Source organism: Anguilla anguilla, chromosome 14, assembly GCF_013347855.1.
Source record: "Anguilla anguilla isolate fAngAng1 chromosome 14, fAngAng1.pri, whole genome shotgun sequence".
Taxonomy (NCBI): Eukaryota; Metazoa; Chordata; class Actinopteri; order Anguilliformes; family Anguillidae; genus Anguilla; species Anguilla anguilla.
Window position 1 is genome coordinate 34838471 of NC_049214.1, and position 23312 is coordinate 34861782.

General features: G+C 40.5%; 1 protein-coding gene across 1 annotated transcript; it reads left to right on the plus strand.

The window, feature by feature from the left end:
* The first annotated feature begins 267 nt into the window (after positions 1–267).
* On the plus strand, positions 268–23016 carry lmbrd2b (LMBR1 domain containing 2b). Its single transcript, XM_035390992.1, has 18 exons — positions 268–406; positions 2409–2682; positions 4253–4371; positions 5880–5978; positions 8788–8955; positions 9303–9513; positions 9983–10057; positions 10566–10679; positions 10884–11067; positions 12341–12522; positions 13170–13303; positions 13749–13854; positions 14280–14377; positions 15013–15116; positions 15396–15442; positions 15615–15732; positions 16002–16125; positions 16724–23016. The coding sequence occupies exons 2-18, from the start codon at positions 2509–2511 to the stop codon at positions 16785–16787; spliced, it is 2121 nt and encodes a 706-aa protein (XP_035246883.1). The 5' UTR covers positions 268–406; positions 2409–2508; the 3' UTR covers positions 16788–23016.
* The last annotated feature ends 296 nt before the right edge of the window (positions 23017–23312 follow it).

Sequence of the window (23312 nt, forward strand, 5' to 3'; positions counted from 1 at the left end):
GTCCTTCTTAAAGATAATTGGAAATACATATCATAATCTATTGAACCAATTAAAATGACCCCATTGGATCTCTCTTATCAATCAATTATTGGCTGGATGCCAAATTGATAAGCAACTCTTTATGGGGCCTTGGCTATAATATGCTGGATTCATAATTGTAATTCTGCAGGGTATTCATGGAGGCTGATCTAATACACACTCCAGGCTCTTAGGGGGCGGTATACACTACTATTTCAAATAAGTACAAATTCAATCCACTGAAGAGGAAAAATACAGGAAGCAACAAGGATATGACGCTAAATACAACACCTCCACAAATATCACTGGATTTCTAAAGCCCATTTTCTCGTCCATAAAGAATTTTTGTGCGAAACATTACAGGGTTCGCTTTGGCAGCTAAGCACAGGTAAGAAGATACACAGTATTGTTTTCGCATTTAAGACCAATTCATTGTCCATCATGTCTTGGCATGTTGATTTAGCAACATAGCAAGCAGTCACATGAATAGCAAGACCAGCTATGATATTTAGCTAGTTAACTGGTCCACAAACAGTAGCATAGTTAACCTGGATCGCATCACTTTAAATTGTCTGTAGATTGCCAACGTTAGCTAATTATATTATTCCGTGCCGCGATTATAACCGGAGCTCGCTAGATTTCCTCCCAGAGAATTGCTTGGTAATTTATACTGTAGTACAGCTGATGCCGTCCAGTTGTTTTTCGATTAATTGTATATTTTCTATCTGTTAGCTTCTACATAATGTAGATAACTGCCAGCTGTTCAGCTGACCAACTAGCTAGCTTCCAAGGCTAAATATGCCGAGGTTATCGTTATTTCTTAAGTGACATTTCAGTTTATGGTTCCATTATGTTATCCTAGATCCTACGATATTATTTACAGCTAGCTTGCTAATAATATACATTTCAAAACGGAATGACATGTACAGAAATGCATGTGGTTGTATTAGCAGAAGTGAAAGCATTGTAGGCTAATTATGTGCAAAATTAACATGATCTTAGGTTATTTTCGTGTATTTCGTGTTCTTGTTTGCTAGCCGGCCAGCTAAAACTGGTAAAACTTCAAATCCGCCATCCTAGCTGAAATCAATCAAATCTTGCTAATGTTAACAAACGTTACAGTGATTTCACTGTAAAGCGCCCTGCCACGTTTAGCTACAAGTACGAGGAACGTGGTTAATAATATACAAGTCGAAAAACGGGTTGCTCCGCACCTATATTTTCATACAGTCTAATTTTCTAATAGCTTTCAAGCGTGCAATGGTCGATATTTATGCTTCACTGCGAATGGCATTCAAATTCAAATTCACACTCACTTGCGGTACTTGAGAACAGAAGTTGTTCTAAGACAACTTACTGCAATTTTCTTAACATTTATCTGTCTCTATAGTCTTCGAATATTAAAAGATTATTATTATTATTATTATTATTAATAATAATAATAATAATAATAATAATAATAATAATAGTAATAATAATAATAGCAACAACAATAGCCTAATAATGCAGGTATGAATTTGATAAAAGTGTGGCTATGTGCGCCAACTCTCCCACCACAGTGAAATTTTGAATGATTTAAATGGCTCAGAAATATATTTATCAATACAAATGCTTGCTTTTTCAGTTGCTTCTGGTCTGGGCGAGTTAAACAAAAAGTTCAATTTATTGAAACCGACTGCCTTGAACCATTTGAATAGGGGAACTAGTAGCCCATTCACTGTTTTTTAAACTCTTTCTTTACTCGAGTTAAAATAACGTATTAGGCTAATTTTACTTTAAAGCTGAGACTGTTCGGTTCGTTTAAGTAAAACTGCATTTAGGTCTTACAGTGTAGCCTACACTGGTTGATTTATTGGCCTCGGAATTATGCATTCTTTTGTCCAGCATGGCAAACTCAGACATTCTTTTCTGTATTTCATCGTCTGGTTAATTCGCTGTTTCTGTCGCATATTGTGTATGAAGCCAGTGGTCTAGAATAAATGGACGAACTCTTTTTTCCCCTCCAGGCTTATATAATGAATTATTTCTTATTGAAACCGAATCCCCGATTACGTCCTTAAATCTGTTATCTTCATTCATATAGCCTAGTTTATTTGGCAGGGACAATGCAAGTAGACATAGTACCACTTCAACTTCAATCTAATGCTACGTGTAAGTTGTTTTTGAAGCATTGTAATAATATTATTGTGAAACAACTCTAATGTATTTGATATGCTATATATGTATTTTCCACTTTATATTATTAGTATCATTACTATTATTTTATAATTTGTTGGGTTGTCATGTCATTGGCTTCCTTTTTTGTTAATTTTGATATTACATGTAATGATGACTGTTCTTTGTATGAAAATGTGTGGAATGAAAAAACGGACTCTTATTTTTTCTCGCAGTGTTTCCAAGTGAATGTGCTGAGGGCTTCATTTTCAATTAGTCAATTAGTTGACGGGGCGTCGCGCTTGAATCTACGTGCGGGAACGCCGGCGCGGCAGGATGAGTGGCGCCGCGCTGGGCATCGAGATCGTGGTGGTGTTTTTCCTCGCGCTGTTCCTCCTCCATCGCTATGGAGACTTCCGCAAGCAGCAGCGCATGGTACTGTTCGGCACACTGCTGGCCTGGTACCTGTGCTTCCTTATAGTATTCATCCTGCCTCTGGACGTCAGCACGGTCAGTAGCTACAACGCTGGCCTTGCCTCCGTGGCGTCATGATTTCACGTGTCAGGTGTAATAAAATGGGGGTAATGACATCACTGTAAAGTAGAATCCCCACCAATCACGAAGCAGTTATTGTAAACAACACTGAGAGTGATTGGTAGATGCTTTCTGGCTACTTCCAAGTAATTCCCACAGGAATCCCTGGAAGTATAGCCAGAAAGAATCCATCAGTCACTGTCGCATTTTCTGCTGGTTATTAGCAACGTACTCCATGATTGGTGGAGCTCCTCCCTGTTTTCTACCAGTAAGGTGATATCACAACCTTCTTATCCCTGTCTTATTACTTTGGCTTATTGTGTGTGTGCATCTCACATTTCACTCCCTCCACCACCGGTCCTCTTAAACAGGGCTTTTTGCTATATCACATTAAAGTCCTCCATGTTTGAGTGCCTAGCATTTACTGTGCCCAGCTTACCATGTCGGGGTGTGGAAGAAGGGGGGAAGGGGGGTGGTAGTTAGCTATGCAGCTGCTTTTAGTTTTGAGGTCTCTGTCTCAGTATGCATGCTGTTCAGGTTACTTAATGTGGCTGTGTACTTTAAGTACGCAGAAGAGTTGTCCTGACTCTGTGTAATGCTGATTTAAGGGGTATGAACTGAACTTCCCAATCATTACATTACATTATGGTCTTTCAGTAGATGGTTTCATTCAGAGCGACTTGCAGTATAGTAATGTAATAAATAAATAAAAAATTGTAGTGTAGTAGAGATGTTAGAAAGCTGGGCTTCTAACACAAAGGCTGTGGGTTCGAGTCCAAGGTGTCCACGAGTCCACTTTTTCCTTGAGTGGGGTATTTATCCTGAATTGCTTTAGTAAAATATCCAGCTGTTTAAATGATTTGAATGTAAAAATGCTATCCATGTATGTCGCTCTGGATAAGCGTCTGCTAGATAGGGAAATGTAATCTTAAACGGCCTTTGTTTTATTAATGTCTTTAATTTGTCATTTAAAAAGGAGGTTTCTGTTTATTCAGTTTCTGTTTAACGTAAATGGCAAACAGTTTTTCTGTACACCGTACCAGCATGCTCCTGTTGACTCTGCTGCTGGTGTACAAGGATTAAAAACTGATAATCCAATAAAAAAATAGCTGATGCCTAGTTTTCTGGCCCACACAGCTTTAATGAACCATAATATTGACCCTTGGTCTCATTTTGGTTTCTTCCCCCTGCTGTTTTTGGTATTTGCAATATAATTCACAGCGTTTTCTCAAACAGATTGCAAGATAATTACCACACTTGACCTTTCTAAATTTCCGTCCTTCCCATTAATGTATGTGGTAATTTTTTTTGATGGTTCACTTTCTGGATTTAAAATAAGTACTGTATTCCAGTTTTAGTATATGTTTTCATTTGGCTCAGACTGATATATTCTATATTACACTTGGGCCAATCAAAAGCATACACAAAAAACAGCAATAATATCAGAGATTCCCAGAAAGTGAAGTGCCACTTCGGGGTTTTGGTCTGGTTTGCGGGTTGATCTTTTTTTTTTTTTTTTCATGTGTTCTTTGTCTGCCTGTTTCAGACTATTTACAACCAGTGCAGAATTGATAATAAAGAGCATGCAGCCATAGGCCTGCCTGCTGTGTCCTCAGCTTTCTCCAACCAGACAACAACAAACTCCACTGTCCAGCCCACTAAAAGGTTAGAGTGCTCTACATCAGTCAAAAGCACTGTTATCTCTTTGCCGCATACATATATGTGTGTGTTTAACGGTTCAGGACTGGGTGTCTAATTTAGAGGTTGCAGGTTTGATTCCCAGGTGGGGCATTGCGGTTATTCCCTTAGCTTGATCCGTTTTCAGTAAAAAAACTGCTAATGTTACCAGCTCTAAGTAAGAACATTCACTTTGCCCAAATCTCTATGAGGATACACATACTGTACATTTATTTATGTGTGTGTGTGTGTGTGTGTGTGTGTGTTCAGTGTTCACGTCTTTTAAAATCTATATGCATCTTATTGTGTTGTTATTGTTTTAAAAGGATATTTAACTGATGTGACAAATGCATTCCAGTTTTAAGTATTTTTGGAACCAATTTAAGCTTTGATTCACTCACTGATTGAAAATAACCCCTTAATATATGGCTAGAACACAAATCGCAGTACAGCAGAGTAGTCTGTACTTCCAGCCTGGAACTCATTTATGATTTCAATTCAGCTGCAACCAGTTCTGAACTGAGATACCAGTGATTCTCTCACATTGCCCTAATGCTCCCCATCGGCCCGATGTCTTCCTGTGCAAAAAGGCCACCAAATCTCAACCCCCCTCAGAGCACTAAAACATGCTTCATAGGATCCTGCATGAGAACCGGTCTAAACAGAGTTTCTGAGAGAACAGGGCCATTTTTCTGAAGCCAGAACGTGAGGCCTGGCGCATGTTAATTGATGGCCGATTGCTCACAATCTAATTTTTCAATTCGACGTGCTCTCATTTTTAATGTCAATGATCTCTTTTTCCATTTTCTGACTTCCCTGCATGACATGGCCTTCAGAGTGCCATTAGAGAGAAATGAGTGATCATTAGTTCTGCATTAATTAAAAACCCTTTTTACAAAACATTTCAGACAGTGCAGTTTGTAGTCTAGTTTATCCACAACACAGGGAATGGCTCATTAATTGGTAGGAAAATTAAAATATATATATTTTTTTATCTCTGAAAACAGTTGGTTGCACGCTCATTTAGGGTTGGCAACTATTTCATATAAGCTGGGGCTTCCCATGTTTAATCTATAAAGGTTTGTCCCGTTTTCCGTTGTCATGAACATTTTAACTGCTATGGATAAATCATGATGACTGCCACTGACAGATAAGGCAAGCCACTGAAAGAACAAACTTCCAGCTAGCACTCTTCTGAATAAGCTTCAGAATTTAGTCTTCTGGATGATCATCGCGTGCCACAAACTTAAGTAACCTGATAACCATGTCACCCTCAGTTTTGTTCCTTATTTGAGCAAGATAATGTTGGCAATTATGTTGTCATTATATCAGTTTAAATTAAGGCTAAAATATATTCCACTTTTTTCTTTTTTTTCTCACGTGGGAAGTTCCTGTAAATATGTGTGGGCTCTGTTGTTGTTGCAGAGTTTATTTTGCAAAGTCAGCTTATTGCCTGTTTCCTTCATTTTCTTGGTCTATTTGATTTCCTTTTGAAGCGTTCCGAAGGTGTGTTACAAGCCATGGAGCTACATTCCGGATGGGATCATGCCCGTCTTCTGGAGGGTTGTGTACTGGACTTCACAGTGCCTCACATGGTGAGTGTGACTCTTTCACCTCAGAAGACAGACTGCAGCTGTCATAGCCTGATTGTCTCGCCTGGTGAATGTGCAGCAGTTGTGTTGTGTCACCGGATAAAAATTGTACTCAGTTTATACACTAGAAACTGCATACACATTCAGTTTAAGAACAATTCAAAGAACGGTTCACATTTATTCAAAAAGGCCAAGGAAAAGCAATTATGGCAAACGTCTACCCAACTAGGTGCACTTTGCTAGTAAACTACTGGTCAGCTACTTCTGATGAATATGTTCCTGAAGCTCCAAATGTGGGTGGTGATTCCTATTAACTCATCCACTGTCATCTAACAGCACTGTCTGAAAATTGCTGGAACCAATCAGATTGACATGAACCAGCCTCAAAAACCATGACTTTTCATTTATGATGCTTTATAGAGTGTCTGGTGGTGAGCCCATGGGTTTCAGACAGCCACCAGGTCTTAAAGCTGAATAGCTGGTGACCATGAGGTCAGAAATGCAGCTAGGGCTAATTGTTGTGACACAACAGAAACCTGAGAAGTATGAATAATTGGTGGATACTTCCTAGTTTCCTCAAAAACCAGCAAATGTCTAATTTTCCATAGCCAGGGAACTTTGACTTTACAAAACCTGAAATGGCTGAAAAGAAAATAAATACAAGTTTTGGAGTGGCCGATTTAAAGCCCTGACTTGAACCCAATAGAGATGCTGTGGCAGGACCTGAAATGAGCAGTTCATGTTTGAAAACCTACCAATCAGTTCTGCAAAGAAGAGTGGGCTACATTCCTCCACAGCGATGCAAAGGACTGATGTACAATTATGGGAAGCATTTGGTTGCAGTTATTGCTGCGAAATGTGGTGCAACCAGTTAATTTGTTTAAGGAAGCGATTACTTTTTCACATGGGTGATGTGGGGGCTTGATTACTTTTTTCATAATATAATTTAAATAATAATAAACAAAAAGTGTTTTGTGTTTACTCAGGTTCCCTTTGTCTAAGATGTGAAACCATTCACTGTGACAATATGCAATAATAGAGGAAATTGGAAGGTAATGGTGTAGTATACTCTGAGTGATAAATCTTCCAGGTTTGGCACATGCTAGAAAAAGGATTCCATCTTGGCAGGCAGGTTAGTAGGGTGTGGCTGGGGAGCAGTGACAGACAGTTTACACATATGTAGTCTGTGTCTGTGAGTAAGGGAAATTGGGTGTGAATGAGTTCTGTACACTCATGGAAAAGGTATTTGGCAGTAATTTGGTATTTGAACACACCCTACGAAAAACAAAAAAAAAGCTCTGTTGGTCACACACTTGTCATTTAGGGTTGGCCAAACCTTATTTCCTGCAACACGGGCTACCCCAACTAATATGAGTGTTCTCATTAGTCGGTGCGGCCCAGGCTTCAACCAAACAGGTCTGTCCTATTTATTGCTGTCATGCACATTTGAACTGCTATTAATGAACCACAGTGATGCACACTGAAAGAGAAAACAAACAAAAAAAAAACCCACAAAAAAACTGCAAGCTTGCATTCTTCTGAATAACATATAAAATTTAATTTGCTGTATGACGGTTGCTTTCTGCAGCTGTGAGAAATTTAATCACCAAGGCACCTTCAGTTGTGAGTTATTTTCTTTATTTTAGCAAGAGAATGTTTGTAACCCTACATGCAGTGATTTCTGCCATTCTCAGACTACCCCTTCATCACTCGTGCATGAATGACTTGAATCACACTTGGCTGTCCCTGTGTATTTTCTGGGTTACTGAAACAATAAGCCCTTCCCTGCTGCACACTGTTGACAAGCGCTGTCAAGACATTTATTTCCTAACACTCTGATGACATTTTAAAACACTGTGAGGATGTTTTCAAACACTGTGAGGACATTTATTCCCAGATTGAAATTCACTTCACTGCATGCTGAGAAGGCAGAAGCTGTCTCTCTAGGGCATAGAATGTAACTCCTCTACAAAATGCTGATACACTTCCTCTGAAGTTCTGTGATGTGTCTGTGAGTTTGAGAGATCAATATCTCTTGGCGGGAAATGTCTTTCAGCTCCCTTCACTGCTAATGGCTTTTTTTAATATCCTAATAAATCAAAGCTGGTTGAAATGTGGTTTTCTTGGCTTTTAAGCCGTCATGTTTTGAAGACATGAATGGCTTCCTGCCCAGCGCTTATGCTTTGTTTTTGTGAACACTGGGTCTGGATAAGAGCACCTACTGGATGCCAGAAATGTAAAGTATGTTACAGATATCTTTGTATGAAGGATACATGCATGTGATCACAACAGCACAACAGTTAACAACATTTAAAAAATGGAAATGAAGATTTAAATTTAATTGTATTTTTCACTGGATTTACATCTGTTTTGCAAGACGACAAGACATTTTGTGCTGGTACTACTACTGTTTTTTTAACTTCCTGGGTCTGTTGAACCATGCTTAGTCTAGTTATTTGAGATGAATCTTGTATTTTAGTAAGGGTTTTTGTAAATGAAGGCTTGGTTATTTGAGATGAATCTTGTATTTTAGTAAGGGTTTTTGTAAATGAAGGCCTGGCTATTTGAGATGAATCTTGTATTTTTAGTAAGGGTTTTTGTAAATGAAGGCCTGGTTATTTGAGATGAATGCTGTATTTTAGCGAGGGTGTTTGTAAATGAAGGCCAGGTTATTTGAGATGAATGCTGTATTTTAGCGAGGGTGTTTGTAAATGAAGGCCAGGTTATTTGAGATGAATGCTGTATTTTAGCGAGGGTGTTTGTAAATCGATGGCCGGTCATTTGAGACGCACGTTGCTCTGGCTCCGCCCAGGCTGCTGCTCCCTTTCATGCAGTCGTACGCTCGCTCCGGCGGTTTCTCCATCGCCGGGAAGACCAAGACGGCGCTCATCGAGAACGCCATCTACTACGGGACCTACCTGCTCATCTTCGGCTCGCTGCTCATCTACGTGGCCATTCACCCGCAGTGGCGCCTGTCCTGGTGAGAGCTCCGCCCCTCCGCTGCATCCTCCTCTCCACCGCTCTGTCTTACCCGATTCTCTATCCCTCGTCTTTCTCTCCTATTCTTATTTCTTAATTCTTGGCCATGCTCTGGCACCCACTCCCTCCGCTTCATCCTCCTCTCCACCGCTCTGTCTTATCCAATTCTCTATTCCTCGTCTTTCTCTCCTATTCTTATTTTCTTGGCCATGCTGTGGCACTGCCACCCCCCCCCCCCCCCCCACCAAAATCCAGTTTTTTACTTATAATAAGTAGTCCAATACAGCCCTTGTCTGGTTCAGTCCAGACTATGTGGTAATTGACCTCGGTTCACTGTGGCCCCTGCAGGTACGAGCTGCAGACGATAGGGATCACGGCGGCCAACACCTGGGGCCTGTTCCTGCTGGTGCTGTTGCTAGGCTACGGCCTGGTGGAGATCCCGCGGTCCTACTGGAACAGCGCACGCCGCGGTCACCTGCTTATGAAGACCTACTTCAAAGCGGCCAAGCTGATGACAGAGAAGGCCGACGCCGAGGAGAACCTGGAGGACATAATGGAGGTGACAAAATGGCCACCGGGAACGTTCAGGATGTTCTTCCCAATATGAGCAAAAACCGAAAAAACTGTTCTTCGTATGTAAATTTGTGAATATAAACTGCATATATGCAGACAGCATTGACCCCTGGACCGTTATCATATATTGTTGCTTTTGTTAAGCTTGAAATCACAGGTAAAAGAAGTTATTAAGAATTAAAAACAGGGAGATGTCTTCATGTGATTTCAGAAACAAATTACATGCACCTGTTTCTGACTGAGGCTCCTTCCAGAAACAGGTGTATGTCATATAAATTCCTTGAAGAGCAGTATCTTAAAGGATAGCCAACGTGGATTTTGCAGTATGAGGTTCTGCTTAACAAACCTGGACTAGGTGGAAGCCTCAACACTGTTTTGGCTCAAACCAGGGGAGGTTACTCTCCTCATTGTGTATTCTATGTGTTCTTACTCCCTGTCTCTCTGACTGTGAACAGGAGGTGAGGAAAATTAGTGAGGCCATTAAGTACAACCACCCCCTGAGGAAGTACATCGACACCATTCTGCGAAAGGTAAGCCGAGAAATGAAGGGCACTTCACACGAAGCGCTGAATGCGGAATGAGGTGCGGCCTCTGTGGCCCCGCAGCACTGGGTTTCCAGTCCCCCTGAATCCCTCCTGTCCATGTGTAGTCTCCTCTTTGGAGTGACTAGAAAGGCAAGCGCAGTTCGTGAGATTGGTTTCCCTGCAGTCTGATTGGTTCTTGCAAGTTTTAGCCAACGCTGTGTCATCGGTTAGTTTGTTAGTTGGCATAAATCGCTGCCCCCATTTGGAACCCCAGCTGCACAAGACTATGAATCTTTTGATCTCAGATCAGTATCAAATTTAGTCAGGCTCATAGTACTCTAAGATGCCTGGCACATGACTAGGCTCGTTCTGACCTTGAAGAACAGTATTGCATCCATGTCCCTCACAGTACACCGTTTCTGTCAACCCTAATATCAAAATTGGATTGAAGATGTAATTGTATGATAAGGTTATTGCAGTGGATCCTGACTCTTTTTGCACTGCCCCGCCTCAGTGTCCCATCGAGTACCAAGAGAAGATGGGGAGGAACATGGATGACTACGAGGACTTTGACGACAAGCAGAACACCTACCCCAGCGAGAAGAGCCTGGTGAAGCTCCATAAGCAGGTACCACAGGGGAAGAGTTTTCACTGAAGACCTCTTGCATTCGCAGAGTCCGTCACATTTATTTATCACGCTGCCAATTTAATGTGAGACTCGAAAAGAAGGGGCCAGTGTAGCCTGTAATTGGCTAAATGAATAAATGCTGTTACCCTAATGTAATTTGATTGGCTGCGCGTGATCATGTGATGCGGCGGCCCTGTCGGTCAGGTGATCTACGCGGTGCAGCGGCACAACCGGACGCGGGTGCAGTGGCAGATCCTGCTGGAGCAGGCCTTTCACCTGGAGGACGTGGCCAAAAACGAGACCAGCTCCTCCCGGCAGTTTGTCCACAGCTTCGCGCCGGCCGAGCCCCCTGGCTGGTTCGCCCGCTACATCTACACCTCCACAGTAGGTGAGTGGAGCACCAGGGCAGAGGAGGAGGGCACACAGCACAGCTCCGCCCGAAACACGCTGGTGGCTTTGTCCAAACCGCGAATACAGATAATGTGTTGTTAAGATATTAACAGGAAAAACAGGTTATACCAACAAAAAAAATGCTAGAATCATTTCCATTGTTCATCTCACCAAATTACTGATTGACAGAGGACAAGTGATCACGTGTTTTTGAAACTGCAGACAATAAGTAACCAAAACCATGAGTTCTGGAGCTTTGTCATCTGCAGTATTTTTCTTGGATCTTATAAAGCAGAGCCACACTCAGGGTGTTTGTATTCTCGTTAAAATACCATTTTATATATTTGGGTGTGGTTTTCCTTACAGGTAAAATTTGTATCCAGATTAATCGTGGGCTCTGTCTGATTACTCAGTTGTTTTCTGTAGCATTAACAGATCCTTGGAGCTTAACCCATTAATGCCCAGATTTTTCCCAGAGATTTCTTACATAAGCATCCATAGTCATCCAAAAAATATTCACACATGGAAAAAGAGTGGTAGAGACTTTGGCAACTTTAGTTGCCCGTGGGCTTAAGTGGGTTAACACTAACTGGCTTTCCTCCAAGAGGAAAGAAAAATACTTTTTTGTTGTGCGTTTATGTACGTTTTTGTCTATTTTTCTGTTGTTGATTATTAAATATGACTTTAGTGCCATTTTAAGTTGACTCTGTGTGGGGATTATTAATAGTTTTTAATGGGTGCTGTGTATCTCCAGTCGCAAGGCTGCCTGAACACTCCACACTCTCTTTCACTGTCCTAATGCAAATGGTGGAGACTTCCTGTGATAAAGTAGTTTTGTTCTGCCTTAAGATAAGGTAGTTTAAAAGCAGGCATGCTGACTCTGCAAAGTAGACATGGTGTGAGGCATGGTACAGTGAAAAAGATAAACTACTGTGAAAACAACTTTTTTAAACTTTCGCTCTGAACAGTGTGTGTGTGTGTGTGTGCGCATGCTTCTATGTATGATATAGTCTCTCTGTCTGTGCCTAGCTGTGTCATACTGGTGTAAATGCTTTGTTCCTGTATCTCTGTGTCTCAGCTGTAACATGCAGGTGTAAATGGTATGTTCCTGTGTTTCTGTCTCAGGTGTTACATACAGGTGTAAATGGTATGCTCCTGTATTTCTGTCTCAGGTGTTACATACAGGTGTAAATGGTATGTTCCTGTATTTCTGTCTCAGGTGTTACATACAGGTGTAAATGGCATTTTCCTGTATCTCTGTTCTCTCTCAGAATGGTACTGGGAGTGCCTCCTGAGGCAGTGGTTCTACCGCGTCCTGGCAGTGGTTCTGTCCCTGTTCTCCGTGGCGGTGGTGTGGTCCGAGTGCACCTTCTTCAGCACGCGGCCCGTCCTCTCCCTCTTTGCCGTCTTCATTCAGCTGGCAGAGCGCGATTACAACTACCTGTACATAGAGGTGTGGGACACCCGCCAGTGCCCTGTTTCCAACAGTGTTATCTATAGCAACAGTATCAAAGGTCATATATGCAGATGTGTGGTGTAGTGTTCTGGCACAAAATGGCTGCCGTGCATGAAAAGGTGGTATATAAATGCTGTTTATCATTATTATTATTATTATAATTAGTAATTATAATAATAATAACTTTTGAACTTCCTTATTATTATTATTATTATCTTCTGAACTTCCTTCCTTCCTTCAATAATAATAATAATAATGTATTTTTTATTGTGATTATGATTTATTAGTAACGTAATACACTTATTATGGTGAAGGTGATATTTTTTTTGTTATTATTATTATGATATATATTATATGCTTTGCAGATGTTAGACCAGGATAGTGTTCGTTGTTCTCGGCTAGAAATAGCTGTACAAAATAAGTAATTGTACCTTACTGAACCCGTGTTCAGCAGTTGTCTACGATCATGAAAATGCACTTCTGTACGTCGCTTTGGATAAAAGCGTCTGCCAAATGAATGTAATGTAATGTTATGAATGGACATTGCCTTGTGGCTTGAAAGAGAATCTTCCACATCCATACGCCCCTCACGTGATTTGACAGTCCCATTCTTTCCCTGATGATATTTAATCTCCTCCTCCTAGATGGCATGCTTCATCACCATCTTCTTCCTCTGCACATGCGTGTACTCCACCGTGTTCCGCATCCGAGTCTTCAACTACTACTACTTCGCCTCTCACCACCAGACTGATGCCTACAGCCTCCAGTTCAGCGGCATGTATGTCACTCAGAGGAGTATTTACTAGTCAGGCCCATTTTATTGGCTAGTGACTCAAAGGGGGGTGGGGCCTGACATTGGTTGAAATTAGTCATCAATGGACAGGTAATCAGAGCTTCTTGGTCTGTATGAATGAACCCCTCTGGTTCAGATCAGTTGGGTGTTGTCAGTAGTAGCACAGATTTCATAGATTAACCCAAATGGTCAGCTTCCGTGTTCTGGTTGGTAACTGGAGTTTTCAGTGCTTCTGAATATCCCCTGGAATCTTATCATACTTGGTCACACCCCGTAATGAATGTTTTTAACTTGAAGTATTTCAGCACAAACAGAAGGTGTGCTGAAAAGGTGTCTTCCCAACAGAAAGGGAGGTTTCAGTATCTGGTGGGCTTCTCTGATCTATTTTAGTAGCTCCTGTTTTAGACCTCCCCTGTGTGGTTCCCTGCAGGCTGTTCTGCCGTCTAACTCCGCCTCTGTGTCTGAACTTCCTGGGTCTGATCCACATGGACTCGACCATCTCGCACCAGAAGAAGGAGCAGACTGCCTACACCTCTGTGAGTCTGCGGAGGGGTCTCATGCCACTCATGTTACATGCATCTCCATTCCAGGACTTATTGTACTTAATGTATTATCGTCCTAATGTTGTAGCCTGTACTGCCCACTAGTTTGACTTAGCGTAGGTTAGGTCAGAATAATATTCGCTGTGGGAACTGGACTTTGTGCTCTTGGCTATGAATAACTGTACAAAATGAATATTGTACCTTATCGAATCTGTGTTTTGTAGTTGTTCCAGTGACCTTGATATGCACTTCTGTTTGTCGCTTTGGATAAAAGTGCCTGCTAAATAAATGTAATGTAATGTAATGGGTCCTGCTTGGATAAATAAAAAAAAAGACCAAACTTACAATGATACTCAGTCTGACCATGCCACAGCACTTTTATGCTTCTATTAACGAACCGTTATGCCGGCCCCTTTCAGATTATGGGTTCCATGAGGGTTCTGTCCTTCATAGCTAACGGATTCTACATCTACTATCCCATGCTAATCGTTCTGCTCTGCATCGCCACTTACTTCAGGTGAGTCTGATACATCGCTGCTGCCTCAGTTTGGTAAATCAGCAACTTTGATTATGTTCTTTTAGAGGCTAGTAAGGTTTTTGTGTGTTCCGTTCAGCATTATTAGTTTGAGAGATGGAAGCAAGCAAGTTGGGTTTAGGAGTATGTAGTCTTTTAGTATTAGAAACGACAGCTCCAGCATTATCATAGGGTGTCTCACGTCGAGTGACGTTCCTTAATATAATGAGGTAATTCATACCATTAATATTGTGTTATATAGAGAGAGCCATTCCACCAGTTTTCAGACAGTTGCATTGTTCCCGTTTATGCTGGGGTTTTCCGGCATTAAAGTGAGTTGAAACAGGGCACATATAGTGGTTCCATTCTATGTTTAGGGAACTTGTCTTGTAATTCAGACATTACAGGTTCAATTCCCGGGGGGTGGGGGGGTTGCTGTCATTGTACCCTTGAGAAAATTACTGAATCAGCATTGCTACAGTAAATACCCAGCTGTTTTATTAAAAAAATAACTGAAATTAAACATAAGCGTTGATATGCTAAATGCCAGTAATGTAATTTAAAACCAAAAAGGCTGATATACAGTACAGTATCAAACATGGAGGCAGACTGAAGCACGTTTGTCTCTGTCCCCACAGCCTGGGCACACGCTGTCTCAACCTCCTGGGCTTCCAGCAGTTTATGGGAGACAACAACATGACCTCTGATCTCATGGACGAGGGCAAGGAGCTCATCCGGCGAGGTCTGTCCCATTTCTCCCATTCCCCTCGCACACAGTATTCGCTGAGAGAGAAATCATCTGGATGCCATGATTTCATCTGGCTTCCAGATGAGTAACTGTTTTCCTGCAGCTTGTATTTACCATCTGATGACAAAGCTTTTTGTTGTCATTGATTTAGCTTAAATGCCCATTGATGTCAGAGTGCTTCCAGGAGGTGCTTTTTGGTTGGATTTAGGTAGATACTTATACAGAATGTAGGTGTTTCAGAAGAGAAGTAGTATATGCTTGTTTTTGATGCAGAGAGAAGAAAACGCCAGAGAGTGGAAGATGGAGATAACCGACGAAGAGTAAGTGCCTCTTTTCACCCATCCAGTCTATGTATGTGTTTATCTATCATTTCTGTGCTGAGAGGGCACTTGGACTTACAGATGGAGATATCGCACACAGCTGGAGGCTTGTCCATCTGAGGCATTGAGTTGCAGAAGCAGGTGGTTCAGAATTTCTTTTTTTGTGCCTCAGGAATGGAAAGAGCGCTATGGAAACCAGCGGGACGACTACTCCGCCAGAAACAAGAACGCCCCTGCCGAGCTGAAAGAGACCAACTACTCCGACACGGTCAACGCCAACTCTAACCGACGTGAGTGTACCTATCTACGATCACCCCGAGCTCACGTTAATGAGACCAAGCTGCAAATTGTCCGTGTTTTTGTGATGTCCATTCTCGTCCACTTGTACTGTGAGTGTTTCTTAACTCAAAAACTTAAAGTTTATTCAAAGCCACATATGACTAAACATGTTATATTGGTTAAGTGGTGAAAAAAGATGCAGTTTTTGTTATTCCGGAGAATTCCATGAAACGCATTTCCATGAAATGGTGCCCCCCTTCCCCCTGTGTGTGTTTGACAGAAGCGAAGTACTCTCGGTCTAGTGGCCGTCCGGAGAGAGACCAGATTGAGTTGCTGCAGGATGCCGAGCCGCTGGACTTCAATGCAGAGGCGGCCTCCGATGACATGGACCTGGAGACGGGGAGGTAGAACAGGCCTCTTCCTGATGAATCTCATTTCCACTCTCTCCTCTCGCTGTATGTGGTGCAGATCAAATGCATGCACATTACCAGAAGTGGGCTCCCCCTAGTGGTGCATTACATCTGTGTGTGAGAACTTCTGAGAGACAGTGCAGCACTTTGTGAAAGGCTGCCCGCAACTTGTGTCGTACTTATTGTGACCGAGTAAACCAGCTTTCGGTGTCTTCCTGTTGCTCCAGTTTATTTGCTTAGGTTATTCTGCCCCGACAGCTCCTGTACCATATTGTATTTTTGTTATTTTTCCTTGCAGACAGTTAACTAAGTATCTGTAAGTCTGTCTATGTATTTATCATCTTATGTGTCTGTCCATCTGTCTGCCTGTCTGTGTCTATAACTTTTCCAGATTAACCTGGAAATACAGGGAACCTCATTGTAATGCAATAATTTGTGTCCATGAATTGCCATCGTGTTAAGTATGGTCGCGTTATAATGGAGTCATTAATAATTGCTGCATCCAGTGCTGAAACCAGCACAAAAATATGCTCAGTAAATGGATCATTTTAAATATTTTGCCTCTTACCCCTCTGTCTGTCCCGCCTTGCAGGCACACGGGGGGCCGGTACCTGTCCATGTCCTCGTCCCGCGGCCGAATCTTTGATGACGTGTGACCCCGACTGAGGGCAGGAGGGAGAAGGGCGGGCTCTCTCTCTCACTCCCCCCCCTTCCTCCACCACACAGGGAAGACGGTGTCCAGAGAACTGGCCCTCTCTCCCAGGAAAGTAGCAGTGCACTCCCCCACACACCCAATGGCATTCTTATCTCTCTCAAAATCTTGCATATCCCAACGTTGAATTGGTGCGGTCCTCTCATGTTCCAAATATTGGAACACGTTCCTGCAGCCTGGTTTTCGTTCACTAAACCAATTCCTTTCTGACTGCTACCACTTAAGCCTCAAGTATTTGGTCAAATTTGCTGAGGAACGGACTTGCTCCACATGGACAAGCCCTGTCGTTTTTAGGTTAAAACTTTTTTTCACTGGTTAATTGTATAATTTGCAAAAATTTCCATGAAATTACATTGCGGTTTTTACATATTTAAATTAAATTCCAGTGAATTAAAAAGTTCCCTTGTCTTGCCATCTTGGTTTTGGGATAGAGTTTGTGTGAAGCTACTGCCTTTCCACATACAGCACTAAAAACATTCAGCCAACTTCTCTTCAAAAATACATTTTGAGAAAATGAAGCCATGCTTACTTAAAATTTTAAAGAAAGTCTTGGAAAAGTTGCTGGTTCACAGGTGCCGATCCCCAGACTGCATCAGGGCTATAAGCACCTTCCAGCACATTCTGTTAGCTGAGAAGTAAGAGGTAGCTAACAGTCTGTCCTCCGCTTCGTAAGGTTATGGTTTACAAGTTTAGGAAGAGCTCATTGGGAAAATGTATGTGCTATATGGAGGCATTTCTTAATAATTATAAATGCTTGACCTGCATTGCTGATGTTGATGGTGACTGTTTATTTGAGTGGTGCACAGTTGTCAGCACTATGACAGCAACAGGAAATGCATTCTAATCTGGATTATAGCTAATCTATCCCGCAGATTTGTCCATTTTCAGTTTTAGTTTTCAGTTTTTTTTAACAGTCTAGATCCAATTAAATTTCCTGGTTATTTTTTAAGAAAAAAAAAACGATGGGGCTTATTCATGTATGGCTAAAAACCTTCTGTTGTATCTATGAATGTCAGAAATCTATCGGAGGGAATGAAGTTGATTTAATGAAGTTATTCTTTTTTTCCATACCTGTGTAAATATGTTTCATTATTAATAGAAGTTGCACAAATTAACCTTTGTGATTGGTCCACCCCATTCTAATTTTTATTGGGTGAATTTGCTCAGAGTCATTTACATAAGGCCAATCGAAAAGCTTCAATCTGTTTATTTCTGTCCTGCTACAATGTCGTTTTTGTCTCCTCTTCTTGTTAATTCAACTCTCTGAAATTGTATTTATATGTGAATTGTACATACTTGTGTAAATGTAGTTGCAATATGGGGCAAGCTTGTTACAATGGTGTGGTTTGTAAATACTGACATTTCTATATAACTAGATACAGTAGCTTGCATTTGTCTAATATTGGCATACATACATTATTATTATTATTATTATTAACACTATTATTAACACTATTATTATTTTTAATTTCTTTAAAAAAATTTTTAATTTAATTTAATTTAATTTAATTTAATTTAATTTAATTTAACCCCCCCCCCCCCCACTACATGCAGCCTGTTTGGCTTGGATATTACATGGTAAAGCGGCTGTTTTCTGGTGCATGAAGCAACCACACAGCTCACTGGAATTATTTTTTTTTCCAATCCTTGTTGGATTAGATCATTTTGCAAAAACACATTGTTTTTGGGAACGTGCAACTCTCTTGCAGGGTATCTTTGGTGCTCTAAAATCTTAAGGCAGCAGACTAAGTTGCTGCTGTGTCAAACGAAACAACCCTTTCAGTGACTGATTTAGTTTGTCACATTTTGATGATGTCAGTGTGCACTCACTGGTTAGTGAGGGGCAGGGACCGAGGGGATGATAGGGCAGACCGGCTTTAAAGTTGGAGAGCACTTCAGAATTGTAATTTGGAGACGTTCCCTAAGAGTAAAGCAGTCATTCGCAGACTTATTTGCTGTTTGATGTTTAGTCGGCAGCCATGTTAGTACTCTCATGATTTTGAATGCGGCCTCTGCTGCTTGAGCGGCTCAGTCGCAGGAGGTTTCTTCACTGGTTGCTAAAGCTATTCAAAGTGAGCTGTAATGCTAATTTCCGTCTGCTAGGCTACATGTGTGCAAGGCAAGGACACCTACTGATAACAAAAATGAGTTTTCACAACCGTAGCTTGATACGATCAATGATTAACATTGACTTTATTGGCGATTAGCGTCCGTCAACTGTTTGTTTAACAAGCTGGGACATCTGTAGCGAAAACTGGTTTTCCTACCAGCCATCTGCTTTGTAACCGGAGATGGCTGTGGATCTTCTTAATGGCAGCACCACCGGGACCTCCTACATCATCTGTCCGTCTGCCCATTTTTACAAAGAAAGTATGACTCTTAACTGAAGGTTGCATGGGAATGACCTCCAATCTATGCACACACCTAGCTACAGATGTTTCCTGGCTGTAGAATTGTACAAATGTTTGCATGCTATCTCCATGCACTGAAATGCACTGAAGGCGCTTGCTGTCGAAAATTTGAAGAATCCCTGTAGTGGAAACGGTTCAGCGATATTTAATGTACAATTTAAATTTGTGTGCAAACAACAATATATACTATTCTGTGTATAGTACAGTAAGGTGTTACAACAAAAACATGAATTTCATGGGTCAGGTTGTTTGAAGAATGCATTTTTTGTGTTTATTGGAAATGAAATGTCTGCTGTTGGCCTTATAATGCTGAAACACTTGAATAAATTAATGTAGAGGCATATATCCACTATTTGTAAGTATGGGTGAAGTTTTTTTCGATGGAATTTTAATTACCATTTAGCAGCTTTGAGACAGTTACATTTACCGGCATTTCCCCAGACAGGTTGTTAATGGAAGTACATATGAGCATGCAAAAGTGTTTGGAACAAATTTCATGCAAATTCTACTCATGCGTGCTGATGCAGACTCATGCACTTTTCAGTATGCCAGGCCAGTATGTTATTTTTGTGGAACCTGCACAGTGACGGACAGCGTCCTCATAAAAACTTCTTTCTTGTTTTGTTTTGTTTTGTTTTATAAAATGCACATGTATAATAAGACTACAAAAGTGATGGCATGCATCATAGGTGACTTCAGATAGCCCATGAGAAGACTTATGAGTGAGAAAACTGTACTCGCTGAGTCTGTAGAGTAGAAGTATAGTTGGTTGCTCATCAGTGCCCAGGAAGAGTGCGTTTTACTGAAATGGTGCAGCTCAAGTTGGACCTACATAACAGGTCTACAGTAAATACCTATGTGCTGAAATTGCCAAGGCACTGCCTTGATTTTATATCAGTGACTGTTTGTACGGTTTGAAAGCCAGTTTGATCTAGCCATAGAATGTTATCTGCTCGTTTAAAAGCTTGTCAGTTGTGTTAACCGGTGGTCCATATTGTTATTGAACGGGCCTTAACTGAAGGAGTGTGATGGAAGATTTAGCATTAAACAATAAAGCTGCCACGAGACAATCACTTTACTGTTAATTTTTTGGAAGCACATTTGCCATGGATTAAAATTGGCACAATCATGAGGCTGCATGGGGAACCATAGCCATCAGTGGTACAGTATTATAGACTGCCCTTTAAAAAAATGCATTCCACTTAAAACTGTCTCGTGAAATACTAGCTCTGACTTAAGCCTTGAAAATCTTTCTTCTTTCTGCGTGGAAGTTATGCTTTTGCGTGTCTTGTCACTTTAGCCACATTGATCAGTAACTATATTATATTTGACTAAAAAACAAATTTTTCTTCTCATGAAAGGTTATTTCTAGCTACTGCAAGAAATGATTACTTTATTAAATAAGAATAATTGGAATTATAGCTTTTTTTCAACAAAAAACAATTTAACTTGTAGCTTAAAACTGGCATACCCATGGATGTATAAGAAGTACATTAGAACTGGTGGAGTCGCATGCAATGGCTGCTGCATTAGATTTTTATTTTTTATTTTTATTCCTTAAGCACTCCTGTTGTGAAATTAATATAATTTCATATGATGTTGTAATTTGCAATATTTACATGCTACATAGTTTGATCACCGTATTGTATTTATTTAAATTTTAAATGAGAATTCCTTGTGATCCAGAAGACTAAAGTGCATGGGATTTCCTCATTTATAATCTTAAGAGAATAAAAATCTTATTTTAGAATCTACATTTTTAGAAAACAATAAATTGTTTTATGTATACTGTGTTCTTAGCTCTGTGTGCGTTTGTCTGCCAAATGAACATGATATTATGGTCATTGAATGGAGTAGAATGGTTAACACAATGATAGTTAATTACGCAGCAATGTTGTTGAGAAAGAGATGATGCATAAAACAGTGGGCACTGGGACAATTTTGCTTATAATTATCTATAAAGTATTGATTTATGGAAGAATAATGTATGACTAACCTCACTTTAATACGATGTATGGCTGTTTGTCAATACTTGCACCTGTTCCAAGTGGATTTATACTGCTAATTATTTAAATTGTGCTATTATGCATTGTAATATCACTATTTTTCCATACCTTATCTGCTGAAAGTTGGTAACACTGGTAGTAACTACAGAGTCTTATTTATTATGAAACTTAGCGCCTGTGTACCGTGGTAGATCTTGAAAATAATGATTAATACTATAGAATGGCTTTAGGAGCAGCCATTTTGTTGGCCTGTGCAGGGGTTCACATCCAGTTTCTTCTTTTGATTTGTGATGCGTCAGTTTGTGCCGTCCCTTCAGTGTCTCTAATCATGACATTTGTAGATAGACTGGCCATCAGAATTTGAAGCCTTTCCTGAGCTTAGCATAGGTGGAGCATCTTGGAGAGCTAGGATAAGAGAATAGTGCCACAGGTCACCATAGTTACAGTGTGGTCTGATGCAGAAGGTGCTTAGGCTATGAGTCATCCATTTCAATCAGCTGGCTTGTGTCCTATTGAGAATTTTTGAAACAAAATTGCAACCAAGGTACCTGAGATATAGGACCCCAGGGACCCACTGGGGAACTATTGCACAAAAAACAAATCCTTATTCAGGCTGGAAGGGGTGTGATGGTTTCCATCATTATATTGAAGGGGATGTGCAAGGCATAAATATTTCTCTTATTCATGTATTTATGTAAATTTATGACAGGTTTTTGCATACTCAAGCATTTTATCTGTACAGCGAGTGATTCTTCTGCACTGAAAATGCACTGGGTATGTCTGTCTTCAGACTCATTCTGTAAGTCTTTTTTCTTTTTACAGAATATTCAAAAACAAACTGTGTCAGTCTGTGCTGGTCATTTGCCCGGGAATGCCACAAAGTTGTTTGCACGGCTCTTCCTGGCACAAACTCCCGAGAAATCAAATTAACCACCCTCCCATGGCAACATTGAAAGAACGGATGATGTATTGATTTAACCGACATTGGCAGGGAAATACATATGTAGCCTTCACACTTCAATACCAAGGCTCTTTAGTGTATACCACATTGCAAAGAGGTGAATTTGAACACAGTGCTCAAAATCTCGGAAGTAGAATGTAATTGTTTTACTATGCAGAACTCCATGTAAATAGACCATTTATTTTTTTCCCCCTCCCCCATGTATTGGCAGTGATTCAGGAGCGTTCTGTCATTTGATATGAACTATTTTCATCCCATTTGGGTTGACCATAGCACAGGTAACAAATAGCGTAGTCTAGAGCGATACACGTTGTAAATATTTAATTGCAGCTATATTGACTCTGTCCACCGCCGAATGAATAAGTCATTTTGACACGGGTGTGCAAAAAATTGTAATCTGATGCCTGTTTGTGATTACCTTGTTACAGAAAATGAGGCCAACCTTGTATCTGCTTTTTTCTTTATTTTCTACTTTATATGAAATTGTGGGATTTTAAATGTTCATTTCTTGTCATTTAGAATTGAAACTGTAACTGGGAATATGCTGTACTGAAGGACATTAATGTTTAAGAATCCTGAGTGATAGATTGCCATGACTTCCTTTTTTTAATTGTGCACCTGTATTTCCTTGGTAGACACATGTTCTGAGTCTGAAATTTGATAATTTATTGGTTATGATCTACACGGTGTTCTTTGGAATTAAAGAAAAAAACATATAGCAATGTTGTGATGTATATCAAAATAAAATGTTTATGTGAAGGCCTCCCTAGTTTCATTTGACCAGAGACAAAAAAACAGATGAAACTGAATTAATGAGATATTTAGTAGGCCTACTCTACATAAATATAAAACTTTAAGAGGGGAAAAAAACAGAATACTTGAATCATAGGGTCTCTTTCTGTAAAATATTCCAGAATGCTGGATCTTGAATTATGATGTCACAATAGTGCACAAATCTAATTCACAAACTGCCAGTTCATGTTCAGTACTAATAATGCAATGTCAGGCCTTTTTGCTATCCCCCACTGAACTGTTGCCATCCCCTCTTGCTCTTACCTGGTATTTCTGTTATCCCCCCACTTCCATCTGGC

Excerpts from the sequence above, each read along its gene's own strand:
- lmbrd2b (XM_035390992.1), top strand. The coding sequence starts at position 2,509 with ATGAGTGGCGCCGCGCTGGGCATCGAGATCGTGGTGGTGTTTTTCCTC. Across the intron at positions 8,956-9,302 it reads CCGCAGTGGCGCCTGTCCTG|GTACGAGCTGCAGACGATAG; the intron begins GTGAGAGCTCCG and ends TGGCCCCTGCAG. Across the intron at positions 15,117-15,395 it reads CAAGGAGCTCATCCGGCGAG|AGAGAAGAAAACGCCAGAGA; the intron begins GTCTGTCCCATT and ends TTTTTGATGCAG.